Source organism: Amblyraja radiata, chromosome 13 (genome assembly GCF_010909765.2).
Source record: "Amblyraja radiata isolate CabotCenter1 chromosome 13, sAmbRad1.1.pri, whole genome shotgun sequence".
In the NCBI taxonomy this organism is placed as follows: Eukaryota; Metazoa; Chordata; class Chondrichthyes; order Rajiformes; family Rajidae; genus Amblyraja; species Amblyraja radiata.
Window position 1 is genome coordinate 45,133,482 of NC_045968.1, and position 13,979 is coordinate 45,147,460.

The following is a 13,979-nucleotide window of genomic DNA, read 5'->3' on the forward strand; positions in this document are numbered from 1 at the left end:
CTAATTGGTCACAGGGTGAACATGCAAACTCCACAAAGACAGCACCCAAGGACAGCATTGAATCCAGGTCTCTGGCATTGAAAGGCAGCAGCTCTACCAGCATTTGTTGCTAAATATCCACTAACAAATATAAACAACAATCCCTAATGATTTGTTTACATACAGTTTCAATTTGATTGAATACAGTTGTTTGCGCCCAGTTGCGATCCTGCCTCGGTTTGGAATTGTATCATGCATCAATTGAGCGCATTTTGTTTACAGTTTGCAGAGCTCGATGTGATGATTGCCGACTTGAACTATCTTGGTAAAGGCTTGAACCTGCACAAGGTCAGTGCTTGGTTTAACTAAGTCAGTAATTTTCTATGGGACTATCTTGATGGTGGCTTCAATGGAGGGCTTTCTCACATCTTCCCTGTAATTATTTTGGAAGTGGTCTTGTTATTTCCGGAAGCTTCTCCATGAAGCCTGGATGATATTTATAACGCAGCCTCTGATGACTCAAGACTCCTGATTAGAACATAGAACGGTACAGCACAAGAACAGGCCCTTCAGCCCACAATGTCTGTGCTAAACGTGAATGCAAGCTAAACCTACCTCAAAGATAGACACAAAATGCTGGAGTAACTCAGCCGGACAGCCAGCATCTCTGGACCCTTCTTCGGACAGAACCTACCACAAGGGTGATTGTACAATAAAGTGGTAAAGATTGGCCAATAAATAGTCGGTTTTGATTATTTTTTTAATTAATTCATACAGTTATCTCCGCTGATCTGGAAACCCAACAGTTATACCCAGTGCCTCAGAGGGCGGTGGAGGCAGGTTCTCTGGATGCTTTCAAGAGAGAGCTAGATAGGGCTCTTAAAAATAGCAGAGTAAGGGGATATGGGGAGAAGGCAGGAACGGGGTACTGATTGGGGATAATCAGCCATGATCACACTGAATGGCGGTGCTGGCTTGAAGGGCCGAATGGCCTACTCCTGCACCTGTTGTCTATTGTGGCGGAAGCATGTTATAGGGAGGTTCCACATCTGGTACTAAAGCAGCACATCTTCTTATGGAACAGCTGGATAGTCTCTGCATTTCTAGTTTGCTTGTTTCACTTCATACAAACAAACAAACAAAATCTCATTTGGTGACCAAATACCGCCATCTCATTTCTTTGCCAAAGGTATGCAATTATTTGGATCCACCGAGGGAAAGCCTTAAAGGAAAAGTGAATTAATAATAATCAGCTGGGCCATATAAGATCATAAGACATAGGCGCAGAAATAGGCCATTTGGCCCATCGAGTCTATTCTGCCATTTAATCATACTTTATCTATTTTTTCCACTCAACCCCATTCTCCTGTCTTCTCCCTGTGACCTTTGACACCATTACTAATCAAGAATCTTTGCTTTAAGAATACCCGATGTCTTGGCCTCCACAGCAATCTCTGCCAATGAATTCCACTGATTCACCACCCTCTGACTGACGAAATACTTCCTCATCTCCATTCGAAAGAGTGGACCTCTTTGAAGCTCACCAAATAGTGAAGAGCCTGGATAGAGCAGATGTGGAGAGGATGTTTCCATTAGTAGGAGAGCCTAGGACCAGGGGCCATAACTTCTGGTTATGGCCTCTGGTCCCAGGCTCTCCCTCTAATGGAAACACCCTCTGGCTAAAGAAATACTTCCTCATCTCCATTTATTCTGAAGCTGTGCTCTCTGGTTCGAGACTCTCCCATTACTGGAAACATCCTTTCTACGTCCACTCTATCCAGGTCTTTGGGGTAAAAATGATCATGGGGTAAACATTTCACATTTACTGGGATTTCGGTGTGTTTATAGTTTTCAGAAGCTAGCAACGTACTGATTGTGCTAGATCAATATGGTAGTCTGTCATAAAATCATAAGTTCTAGGAGCAGAATTAAGCCATTTGGAACCAAGTCTACTTCGTGATTCAATCATGGCTGATCTATCTTTCCCTCTCAACCCCATTCTCCTGCCTTCTCCCCATAACTCTTGACACCCTAATTAATCAAAACCCTGATAAACTCCGCCTTAAAAATATTAATTGACTTGCCCTCCACAGCCGTCTGTGGCAATGAATTCCACAGATTCACCGCTGTGACTAGAAAAATTCCTCCTCATCTCCTTTCTAAAGGCACAAACTTTTATTCTGAAGTTATGGCCTCTGGTCCTAGGCTCTCCTACTAATGGAAACATCCTCTCCACATCTGCTCTATCCAGGCCCTTCACTGTTTGGTAAGTTTCAAAGAGGTCCGCTCTTATCCTTCTAAACTCCAGCATGTACAGGCCCAGTGCCATCAAACACTCATCATATGTTAACCCAATAATTCCTGGGATCATTCTCGTAAACTTCCTCTGGATCCTCTGCAACGCCAGCGCCTTTCCTCAGATAGAGCCTCAAAATTGCTCAACAATACTCCAAATGCAGTCTGACCAGTGCCTTATAAAGCTTCAGCGTTACATCCTTGTTTTTGTATTGTAGACCTCGCGAAATAAATGCTAGCATTGTATTCAGCTTCATTGCTACCGATTCGACTTGCAAATTAACTTTTTTATTAACAAATCCAGCACCAGCATTGCCAAGTCCCTTTGCACCTCCAATTTCTGAATTCTCTCCCCATTTAGAAAATAGTCTACGCCTTTCTTCCTACTACCAAAATACACAACTCCACACTTGGCAACGCTGTATTCCATCTGCCACTTCTCAGCCCACTCTCTCAACCTGTCCAAATCCTTCTGCAGAGACCCTGCTTTCTCTACACTACCTGCCCCTCCACTTACCTTCATATTATCTGCAAACTTGGCCACAAAGCCTTCAATTCCTTCATCCAAATCATTGATATATGCTGTGAAGAGCAGCTGCCCCAGCAACAAGCCCTGCGGAACTCCGCTAATCACCGGCAGCCACCGGCAATCATCGGAATTAGCCCCCCTTTATTGCCGCTCTTTGCCTTCTGCCATCCAGCAACCTGCTATCCATGCTAGTATCTGCCCTCTGATACCATGGGCTCTCGTTTTCTTTAGCAGCCTCACGTACGGCACCTAATCAAAGGCCTTCTGAAAATCAAGGTAAACCACATCCACCGACTCTCCCTTGTCTATCCTGCTATTTACTTCCTCAACGAATTCCAAAGTGTTATCAGGCAAGATCTCCCTTTCAGAAAACCATGTTGACTTTGGCCTATTTTATCGTGTGTTTAATCATGTCAACCGTAACTCAGTCAATGGCAGATCGTGTCTCCGAGTCTGAGAGTGATGGGTTTGGATGGGAGTAATAGGAAAGACCTTCAAGTGTGATGTTACACTGAGGTCCTGTTCATCCTCTTGGACTGATGATCTCATGGCACAGTTGGATGAATTGTGGCCTTCCACTGATGTTCTTATCAATATTAATCTCTCCAATTTACACAACTAAACAGTTCACCAGTTCATTTAACTCTTCTGTTTGAGGCAGTGGTGCCTGCTTGGCAAGCAACCACTTGGCTTAGAAGTGATTGCATGCTAAAGTACTTAGTCTGGTATCCCGAAGATGTAAAAGGCGCTAATATACAAATCCAACTCTTCTTTTCTTTGGAGGCTTACAAATCAATCTTTCATACTTCTCTGGTGAAAGGATCCACCTGCCTTCATGCAAAGATAACTTTAAAATCAATCTACGTGACTGCGACTTTGATTAAATGTTGGATGTTTTGGTTTTGAATGAGAAACACTGTAATTGTATGGCTATCTTATCCACAAGGATACAATGCGCACATGAAATCAATGAAAACCTGTTTCTCTGGAATTCAGAGTCCCCGATTTCTTGTGTTTTCAATTAGTCACTTTAACTCTGGCCACTTGTGTCAGTAACATTCTGAAATCCTCTACATCACAGTGGTGGTCACCATCTTTATTGCAATTAAGGAGCAGAGTTACAGAGTCGTAGAGCTTTACAACATGGAACCAGACCCTTCGGCCCACCTTGTCCATGCCAGCCACGTTGGCAAACCATGCGCCTGCATTTGTCCCACATCCCTCCATGGGTTCAATTGAATAAAGGAGGGATTTCTCTCTAATCCCTTCCTGCTTCGACAAGAGGTTTGGCGAATAATACAGAAGGACTTTGAAGGGTATTTCAAATGCTTACTTATTTGAATTTGCGAAAGGGAATCCAGGCTTTTGAATTGTAAGTGACCCTGCTTGTGCCGGGGCGAGACCCATGCAGACCGGTACACCTGCATTACACCACCACATTAAACGTTAATTGAGGTGAAGCTTGTGGGAAGTTTGTCAGACAATGTCATCTTTCGATCCAACCCCAAAAAAGTGACTGCCTTCACTTCCGGCTGAAACCAGGATAGACACAAAAACAGGGTAGGGCCTCGGCAGAAGTGATCTATGGCCTGAAATGGACCCTTAATACATGGAGGCAGAAAACTCACAGCCGTAGTGTGATAGCTAAAGAAAGCTATTGGATGAAAAGGAACAATTTCAGATCGCAGCAAGACAACGAGGAACAGAACTAGGATGAATAGATATTAAGGTCTTCATCTTTACAACTTGAATACTGCAAATAAATTCCCTCAGGCTATTTATCACAAAATCATGATTAATTCACTGAGTGCTATTGGTGGCACATGTACCAAAGGCTGAGCAATTGCTGGAGTAACCAGCAGGTCAAAAAGCGTCTGTGGAGAGCATGGAATGGTGATGTTTCAGGTCAGGACCCTTCTTCAGACTCAGTCTGAAACAAACCCTCCATAGATTCCACCTGAGTTCCTCCAGCACATTAGGTTTTGCTCAAGATTCCAGCATCTACACTTTCTTGTATCTCCAGCGTATAGAAGACTGTTTACTTGTTTACTAAAATAGAAGATAAACAATGAGCACAAATATTTTCCTGCCACTTTCTACTTAGTTGGAGGTATATAGTTTTCATTATGCCTTGAATCCTACTTGATATTCCTCAAGTGAAGAGGAGGGTGGAAAAGAGGTTGCTCCCTCCCGTCTTGCTGCTTGACACTTAAGGGCATAACGCTAAATTAATTAAAAATATATATTTTGGAATAGCTCAGCTGCACATTGTCTCGTGTGCAGGAAGTCTTGTGAACCACAGCCCTGAGAAAGAAAGGGAAGCGAGACTAACTGAATCGGCAGCAGGCAAGCCTGTGGGGATTGCACTGTGCAACAAAAGACAATGGCTGGAGATAGGGAAGGAATTCCTCAAACCTTTAGATTTTAGCGATACAGCGTGGAAACAGGCCCTTCGGCCCACTGAGTCCACACCGCCTAGCCCGCACTATCCATCCAGCATACTAGGGACATTTACAATTTTACCAAAGCCAATTAACCTACAAACTTGCACATCTTTGAAGTGTGAGGAAACTGGAGCGCCCAAATGAAACCCACGCGTTCACAGGGAGAATGTATAAACTCCGTACAGACTGCACCCATAGTCAGGATCGAACCCGGGTCTCTGTCGCTGCAAGGCAACAACTCTATTGCTGCACTACTGTGACGCCCTTAAAACTTACTCATGTTTTCAATTTTGGCAAAACCAGAAATAGTGAGAGACAATCCAAAGACGTACAGGTTTGTAGGTTAATTGGCTTAGTAAATGTAAAAATTGCCCCTTGTGTGTGTAGGATAGTGTTAATATGCGGGGATCGCTGGTCGGCGGGGACCCGGTGGGCCGAAGGGCCTGTTTCCGTGCTGTATCTCTAAGCTAAACTAAACTAGTGGTTTGGGGAGGTACGGAGATCAGAAGGTCAGGCAACACAATGTAAAAGTGTGTAATGGATTCTATGTGCAAATGGGTGATAATGGGATCTCCTTCAGTTCAACAAACAGGGCAGAATTGCAACCTTTTAAGTAGCAGGTGAAGATTGTGACCCATAGTTGGAGACGATAAACATCATTAAAAGGTCTACCACATGCAATCTCCAGCATCATGCATCTGTTAGATGGGAGCAAACTGTGACTTCTCATCTGATTGCACCTTTGTCAATCTACACAAGCTGTAACAACTCTTTCACAGTAGCTCAAGCTTGCACAGAACTGAGCAGAGGTTCCACTGCACTCACATTTTCCGAGGATTTTATAGTTGGCTAGTCGATAGCAACTACTGGTGACCTGAATTCTGGCAAGAGTATCGGGGCACTGATGGAGGGTGTGTATGAGTGGGACGGGTATAAAAATGCTGGCGGCACTGACCTGCAGGCCAACCACCTTTACAGTGCCTACGTGGCCAAGAACACCAGCAGGTTAAGCCACAGGTATACTCACTAAAAACTGTGTCTCTCTTGCCAGCTACTGACTGTGCCAGCTCAAGGATACAAATGTACAGCAGATGTACTTGCTCCAGATGATAAATGTTCCGTCCTGGTGACCTGTTACAGACTGAGCCATGAAATTGTTAAACAGGTTTCCAAGGCCATAAGAATGGGCTGGGATTAGCTAATCTATTTCACAAGACTTGATTTACTTTGTACTCTACCATGAAATTGAAGTGCTTTAAAAGAAAACATCTCAAAGGGAGAGTAAATTTTGCTGCCAATATTTTTTCTGGAACCTAGTATTTTCATAAGAATCTCACTTACGGAAAAATTGCCTCATTATGAACCTTGCAGCAAAGAGGTATGCTAAACATTACACACAGCCCAGCAAAAGACTGCTTAAGAAGACATTCACCCATAGAACCAGCCACAGGCTCCTTGCAAACAGGCATGCAAATAAGTGAAAAAACTAAACATGAAATTCCCATGTACTCGTATACGGCAGAAATGTTGATCCCCAGGTAGAGGTGTTTAGAAATAGAGGGCACAGGATTATGGTGAGAGGGGAAAATTTTGAAGGATAGCCAAGGATTCGGATTTTCCACACAGAGAATGCCGCTGGTTGGAACAAACTGCCGGAGGGAGTGGTGGAGGGAGGTACAATGGGTCGACAGGTCTAATGTAGATGGACGGCCCCTCCCCCCCTTTCTGAACTCCACGTACGATTTACAGGCACTAACCCAACGTTTAAGAATGACTTGAATAGGTACATGTTGGGTCCCAGTCACACGGGAGGCCTGGTCCCCCAACGCAACCCATTCCCCAATGCAATAATCCACCACTCACCTGTTCCCCCAACACAACGGCGGGAGCTTTCTGTAGCCAGGACACGGGGACTGCTTCAGGTGGGGCCTGTCGGGGGCTGGTGTGTGTGGGAGGGGGGGGGGGGTGTGTGGGGATGTTTACGGGAGGGGGGTGTACGTGGGGGAGGGGAGGTGTGTGGGGGAGGGGAGGTGTGTGGGGAGGGGAGGGGGGGTGGAGGAGGGGTGTGTGGGGAGGGGTGTGGTGTGGGGGAGGGGGTAGTGCGGGGGAGGGTGTTTTGTCGCGGGGGAGGGGGGTTTGCGCCGGGAGGGGCTGTGAGAGGGGGAGGGGGTGTGTGGGGGTGGGGGGAGGGGGTGTGGGGAGGGAGGCGTGAGGAGAGGGGGAGGTGGGGTGGGGGGGGGGAGTGTGTAGGGGGGTCTGTGCGGGGGAGGGTGTGGGGGAGGGGGCTGTGGGGGAGGGGGGTCTGGTGAGGGGGCGGGTGTGGTGGAGAGGTGGTTGGTGGGGGGAGGGGTGGGTGTGGGGGAGGGGGGGCCCGGTGTGGGAGGAGGGGAGGGTGTGGGGGAGGGGGGTGTGGGTGAGGGTGGGGGGTGGTGTGGGGGAAGGGGGGGTGTGTGTAGGGGGGTCTGTGGGGGGGGTGTGTGTGGAGAGGTGGTTTGTGGGGGAGGGGGGGGGTGTGGGGGAGGGGTGTTTGTGGGGAGGGGGGGGGGGTTTATTGGGTAGGGGGGGTTGTGGGGGCGGGGAGAGGGTGTAACTGGGAGGGGAGAAGGGGTGTGGTGGTAGGGGGAGGGAAGGTGTGGACGAGGGTGTGTGTGGACGAGAGGGGTGTAGGGGAGACGGGGTGTAGGGGAGGGTGGGGGTGTATGGGAAGGGGGATGGTGCTTCTTTACAATGTGCTTCAGTGTGACCACCGAAAATAATGGAACACAAATACTGCCTAGCTGATGGCTTTATGTGCTGCTCACTGAAGACCTTCAAGTTGCTCAGTCCAATATAATTCCCTCGATTGAATTTAACGGTTTCATGCAGGAGGAAAAAGAATCAGCCATCCATTCATTCTTTTCACTTCTTATATTGCTAAAATCCACAAATCCTTATGTGGCAATCGTCTGCTTCATTCATTATGTGTGTGTCCTATGGAATTCCACACGCTACCCAGTTTGTCATGAAATAAATTTCTCCTGAAGCTGCAATGTCTGTTGTTTATTTGTAAATATGCTCTTTTTTACTTAAACTGTACCTGTCTTACCTTTGGTATCGTGTTATCATACCTTGTATGTAATTAACCTGGGTATTTACTGAGAGTAGGGGAACCTAGAATAGAGAACTTGATGACAGAGGTTTGTGAGAGGGCAAGATTTAATAGGAACTTGAGGGGAAGCATTTGGTGGGTGGTGGGTGTATGGAACGAGCTGCCAGAGGAGTTAGTTGAGACAGGTACTATCACAACATTTAAAAAGACATTGGACAGGTACATGGATAGGAAAGGTTTAGAAGGATATAGGCCATATAGCATAGGACAGTACCTAGTTCTGGGCATCCACTAATTCAGATCTGTAGATATATACACAGTGCTGGAGTAACTCAGTGGGTCAGACAGGATCTCTGGGGAAAAAAGGAAATGTCACACATCCCTTTTCACCAGAGATGCTATCTCACCCGCTGAGTTACTCCAGCACTTTGTGTCTATCTTTGGTATAAACCAGCATCTGCAGTTCCTTTCTATACAATTCAGATCTGTATCTTGCATAACAAATCTCCACCTTTGATAGGACACAAAATGCTGGAGTAACTCAGAGCGGGTCAGGCAGCATCCCTGGAGAACATGGATAGGTGATGTTTCTGGTTGGGACTCTTCCTCAGACTAACAATCTGTAGAGCGAAGGAATAGGCGACGTTTCGGGTCGAGACTCTTCTTCAGACTGATGTCGGTGGGGGGGGGGGGGAGAAGAAAGGAAGAGGCAGAGACAGTAGGCTGTGGGGGAGCTGGGATGGGGAGGGGAAGGAAGGAGAAAGCAAGGACAACCTGAAATTGGAGAAGTCAATGTTCATACCGCTGAGGGTAAACTGTCCAAGCAAAATATGAGGTGCTGTACCTCCAATTTGCGGTGGGCCTCATTCTGGCCATGGAGGAGGCCCAGGACAGAAAGGTCGGATTCGGAAAGGGAGGGGGAGTTGAAGTGCTGAGCCACCGGGAGATCAGGTTGGTTATTGCGAACTGAGCCGAGGTGTTGGGTGAAGCAATCGCCAAGCCTGCGCTTGGTCTCACCGATGTAGAGCAGCTGACACCTGGAACAGCGGATGCAATAGATGAGGTTGGAGGAGGTGCAGGTGAACCTCTGCCTCACCTGGAAAGACTGCTTGGGTCCTTGGATGAAGTCGAGGGGGGAGGTAAAGCGACAAGTGTAGCATTTCCTGCAGTTGCAAGAAAAAGTACCAGGGGAGGGGGTGATTTGGGTGGGAAGGGATGAATTGACCAGGGACAAATTCCAGCATTTGCTATTCCTTGTTTCTAAATTTACACCACTGTATCATTTTTTCCCTTTTGTTGTTTTCAGTAGGGTGGCACAATGACACAGCAGTTGAGTTCCTGCCTTACGGCACCAGAGACCCACTTTGATCATGACTACAGGCGCTCTCTGTACAGAGTTTGTACGTCTCTGGGTGCTCCGGTTTCCTCCCATACTCCAAAGAGGTACTGGTTTGTAGGTTAATTGGCTTTGGTAAAATTATAAATCGCCCCTAGTGTGTATGATCGTGCTAGTGTTTGGGGATCGCTGGCCAGCATGGACTCGATGGGCCAAAGGACTTGTTTCTGTGCTGTATTTCTAAAGTTTTAAGTAAAGTCTAAAGTTATAAATATAATTCCTTGTATTTGGAACATGATGATCTAAAGTGACCTGTGATTTTTGGAATGGAAAGAGTACTTTGATCATCAAAAGCCCAAGTCATGGCTAGAAAGCAGAGCCATTCTCCCAGGTCACCTCTCAATTGTGTACTCCAAGGAGATTGTAAACATGTGTTTGACTTTATACGCTTTCTTTGAAAGAAGTTTTAAATCAGTGCCATTCAACAAGCCAAATGTCAAATGACAATGGAATAGCAAAAAAAAAATCCAGCAGATGCTGGAAATCTGAAATAAAAAACAGAAAATGGCAGAAATGCTCAGCAGCATCTGTGGAAGGAGAATCAATTATTTGGATCAATGACTTCGAATGAAAGCTCATCAACCTAAACGGTTAACTCTTTTGCTTTCTCCTCAGATGCAGAGTAACCTGCTGAATATTTCCAAATGTTCTGTGTGAATAGGCAATTTACATTTCCCAGTTCTTGCCATTAAAATTCAAGGAGAAGATTTCATCTTAAGGAATAAGCTATGGGTGTTTAAATTATCTTTAACTTAATCATCACTTTTGGCAGCTAAGATCCTTTAGATAATCCTTTTATCTTTCATATAATGTACACATTGAAGCTAGCAAGCATGCCAACATCCACATTACAAAGTGTAGAAAGGAACTGCAGATACTGGTTTATAGCAAAGGTAGACATAAACTGCTGGAGTAACTCAGTCTGATGAAGGGTCCTGACCTGAAATGTCACCCACCCCTTTTCTCCAAAGATGCTGCCTGATCCATTGAGTCACTCACTTTCTGTCTATCCATATTGCAAATCGGCATAAAAATTCTATTCCCTGCACAGATAATAACTAAATCAATTTTTAAGTAGCACTTTATTGCTGCAATTAAGAACATCTAATGCAATCATATCCCAAAGAGCAAATGATTAATATGTGGAGAAAGCTGGCAGCCCCTTTTCTTCAAAGCAAGTTCCCCAAAAGACAGCAGTGAATAGGTAGCAAATATTGGTTTCAGGGCATCAGTTAAGGAAGGAATGTTGGCCAGAACAGGGGATGAACTTCCAATAGTATTAGCAATGCATTATTAAATGGCTTCTATATCTAACAGAATGGGTTGACAACTCCTTGATTTAAGACCTCATTGAAAAGGCAGTTCTCCTTATATGGTGGACTCCTTCAGTACTGCACTGGAATACTGGACCAGATTATATACCCAGCGGGAGGTTTCAACATGGGTAATATCTAGTGATCCAAGCGCACACTGAATATAAACCCATGTCCTACCACAACAGTGTATGAAGGAACTGCAGATGCTGGTTTAAACCGAAGATTGACACAAAATGCTGGAGTAACTCAGCGGGCCAGGCAGCATTTCTGGGGAGAAGGAATGGGCGACTATTTGAGTCGAAACCCTTCTTCAGACTGCCACAACAGGTTAGGTTAATACTGCAATGATTATTCTCTAATATATGAAACAACAACTGAAAGGAATAATTTTTTTGGATAGTTTTCATCTTTCTTTTACCCAAAGCACAATAGAGCCACTGAGGTGCTGTTGGAAGCATGGTAACTAATATAACATAGAACAATACAACACAGTGACATGTCCTTGAGCTCACAGTGACTAACATGATGGCTGGTTAAACTAAACTTCTCTGCCTGCATCTGATCCATATTCCTCCATTCCCTGCATATCCATATGCCTCTCTAAAACCCTCTTAAATGCCTCCACCTGCCACCACCACCCTTGGCAGCACGTTCAGGCTCCCACCATTCTCCATGTAAATAAACTTCCCCTGCATATGTTACCAGTGGCACCTTAAAACTAAACCTTCTAGTCCTTACCATTTCCACCCTGGGATAAAGATCCTGACTGTCTACCCTATCAACGCCTCAAATAAGCTTGTATACTTCAATAATGGAAAGCAGATGAAGAGAAAGCTCTCATGAAGTGTAATAGTGACCAGATAATCTGTTTTAAAAATACTGATTGCAGGATAAATACAGCCCAGGACACTGGGAATAATTCTATGGTAGTTCAATTACAGCTTTGGGATTTTTTACTTAGACGTGTAGCACAGAATGGATTAGGTTAAGAACTCCATTTGAAAGATGACATCTTTGACAATGCAATTCTCTCCCAGTATTAGACAGCACCCCAGTATTTTAAGGTGAAGGGCGAAAGAAACCCGAGGGGTAACTTTTTTTTTTAACACAAAGGGTAGTGGGTGTTCAGAACGAGCTGCCGGAGGCTGGTACTATCATGTGTATGAAGGAACTGCAGATGCTGGTTTAAACCGAAGATAGACGCAAATGCTGCAGTAACTCAGCGGGACAGGCAGAATCTCTGGAGAGAAGGAATGGGTGACATTTCGGGTCGAGACCCTTCTCCAGGGGAGAGGGAGATACATGGATAAGGAAGTGTAAGGTGTGAAAACAGGTACTATAATAATGTGTAAGGATCGTTTGGGCAGGTACATGGAAAGGACAGGTTTAGAGGGATATGGGCCAAGCATGGGCAGGTGGGACTGGTGTAGATGGGGCATATTGGTCAGCATGGACAAGTTGGGCTGAAGGGCCTGTTTCCGTGCTGTATGACTATGAACTGGAATGCCAACCTAGATGAAATATCATCAAGCATGCAAGTACTGTATTGATTCCTCGCCTGCTTTCAATTGTATGTCACTCTCTAAAGTTTAAGTTTATCATTAGAAATTAAAATCTGGGGGCAAAATGTCATCCCCTATTTCCCATCCCCACCGACAGACAATCTCTATGAAATTCTCCACACAGTGGACAGGGAGGGATTTAGGCGTCGCTTTAAGGACCGTGAACAGGTTTCTTTGGCGACTTTCCTGTATCTACGGACTGCAGAATATGTTCCAGTGTGACTGACACAAGTGTCCCTCGCCATTTGGCTCAAAATCTGCAATACACGTGGAAGGGGGGGGGGGGGTTTAAAGGTGGAGAAAAACGGGCAAAGCTTGCAACAGCCTTGATAAGACGCGGTTCGAGTTTCCCAATGCATGCCACGGCAAATTCCACCACAGCAGGGCTACTCAGCTCTGAAAGGGAGACACTTACAGCCAGGCGCAACTAGACGAGGAGACTTATTCTAACTTTGGCTCTGCTCATCCTTTGACTGAGAAGAGTGAGGGAGGGGGCACACTTTCTGCTGAAATCTCTGCCCAGAGCCCCTTGGAGTGTGGGAGCCCCCCATGTTATCCAGTGTCTGGTAGCGTTACCTTGCTACAAAACACAGTCCCAGATACAACTGGCGATCACTATCACGCCTGGCGGAGAGGCAGGTGGTGAAAGCAACAGATAATTAAACACAAATAACGGGTTGTTTTCCCTCTTAGCATCAAGGAAGGGGAGAGAGGACGAGTGGGAGTTTGCAGGTTAGGGTGAGCCTGTTTATTCCCAGGCTCCCAGCCCTGCTGTTCTCGTTCTCTCTCCTTAACCAGAGGTGGCTGAACGCTGTGTGTGGAGGCAGAGAGAGAGGGAGACACACAGAGAGCGCTGGTGTCGGGGATCAGTGCAGACAGTCTTGACGGTTCCCCATGGGCTGCCTACACGACTCTTACCTGCAGTCTCTCGCTCGCTGGCTGCCACATGCTGGTGCTGCCGGAGGGCCCCGGGTGACAGTGGGTGGCCTGACCTGCTCGCTTCTCCCGCTTGCTGCCGACTGCGTCCCCTCCGGCGCTGTCTGTGTGTGGGGGGAGGTTCGACTGATGAGGCCGGCGTCTCCCTCCCTCCCTCCCTCTCTCTCCCTCCCTCTCTCTCCCTCCCTCCCTCTCTCACACACACTCACTCACTCTCACCTCCTCTGGCCACTATGCTCTGCTGCAGGCGGGGATCCAGAGGCGGAAAAACCTCACAGTCTGATCCTCAATCCCATTTGTAGTTCGCAGCGCTGGGAGAAAGGGGGAGGTCTCGCCTCTCTCTCCCTCTCTCGGCGTCAGGCACACACACATTAACAACATCGTCGGTGGAATCATCTTGCAGCTTCCCTTCATGTTAATCCCACTTAAATGCC

General features: G+C 46.3%; 1 protein-coding gene across 1 annotated transcript in view; it reads right to left on the bottom strand.

The window, feature by feature from the left end:
• The window catches only part of pid1 (phosphotyrosine interaction domain containing 1), a 127,885-nt gene extending 114,166 nt beyond the window's left edge, over positions 1 to 13,719 (bottom strand). Inside the window, exon 1 of the mRNA XM_033031922.1 lies at positions 13,528 to 13,719. Within this exon, the coding sequence (XP_032887813.1) occupies positions 13,528 to 13,557 (30 nt within the window). The 5' untranslated portion in view covers positions 13,558 to 13,719. The remainder of the gene's footprint in view (positions 1 to 13,527) is intronic.
• Between the last annotated feature and the right edge of the window lie 260 nt (positions 13,720 to 13,979).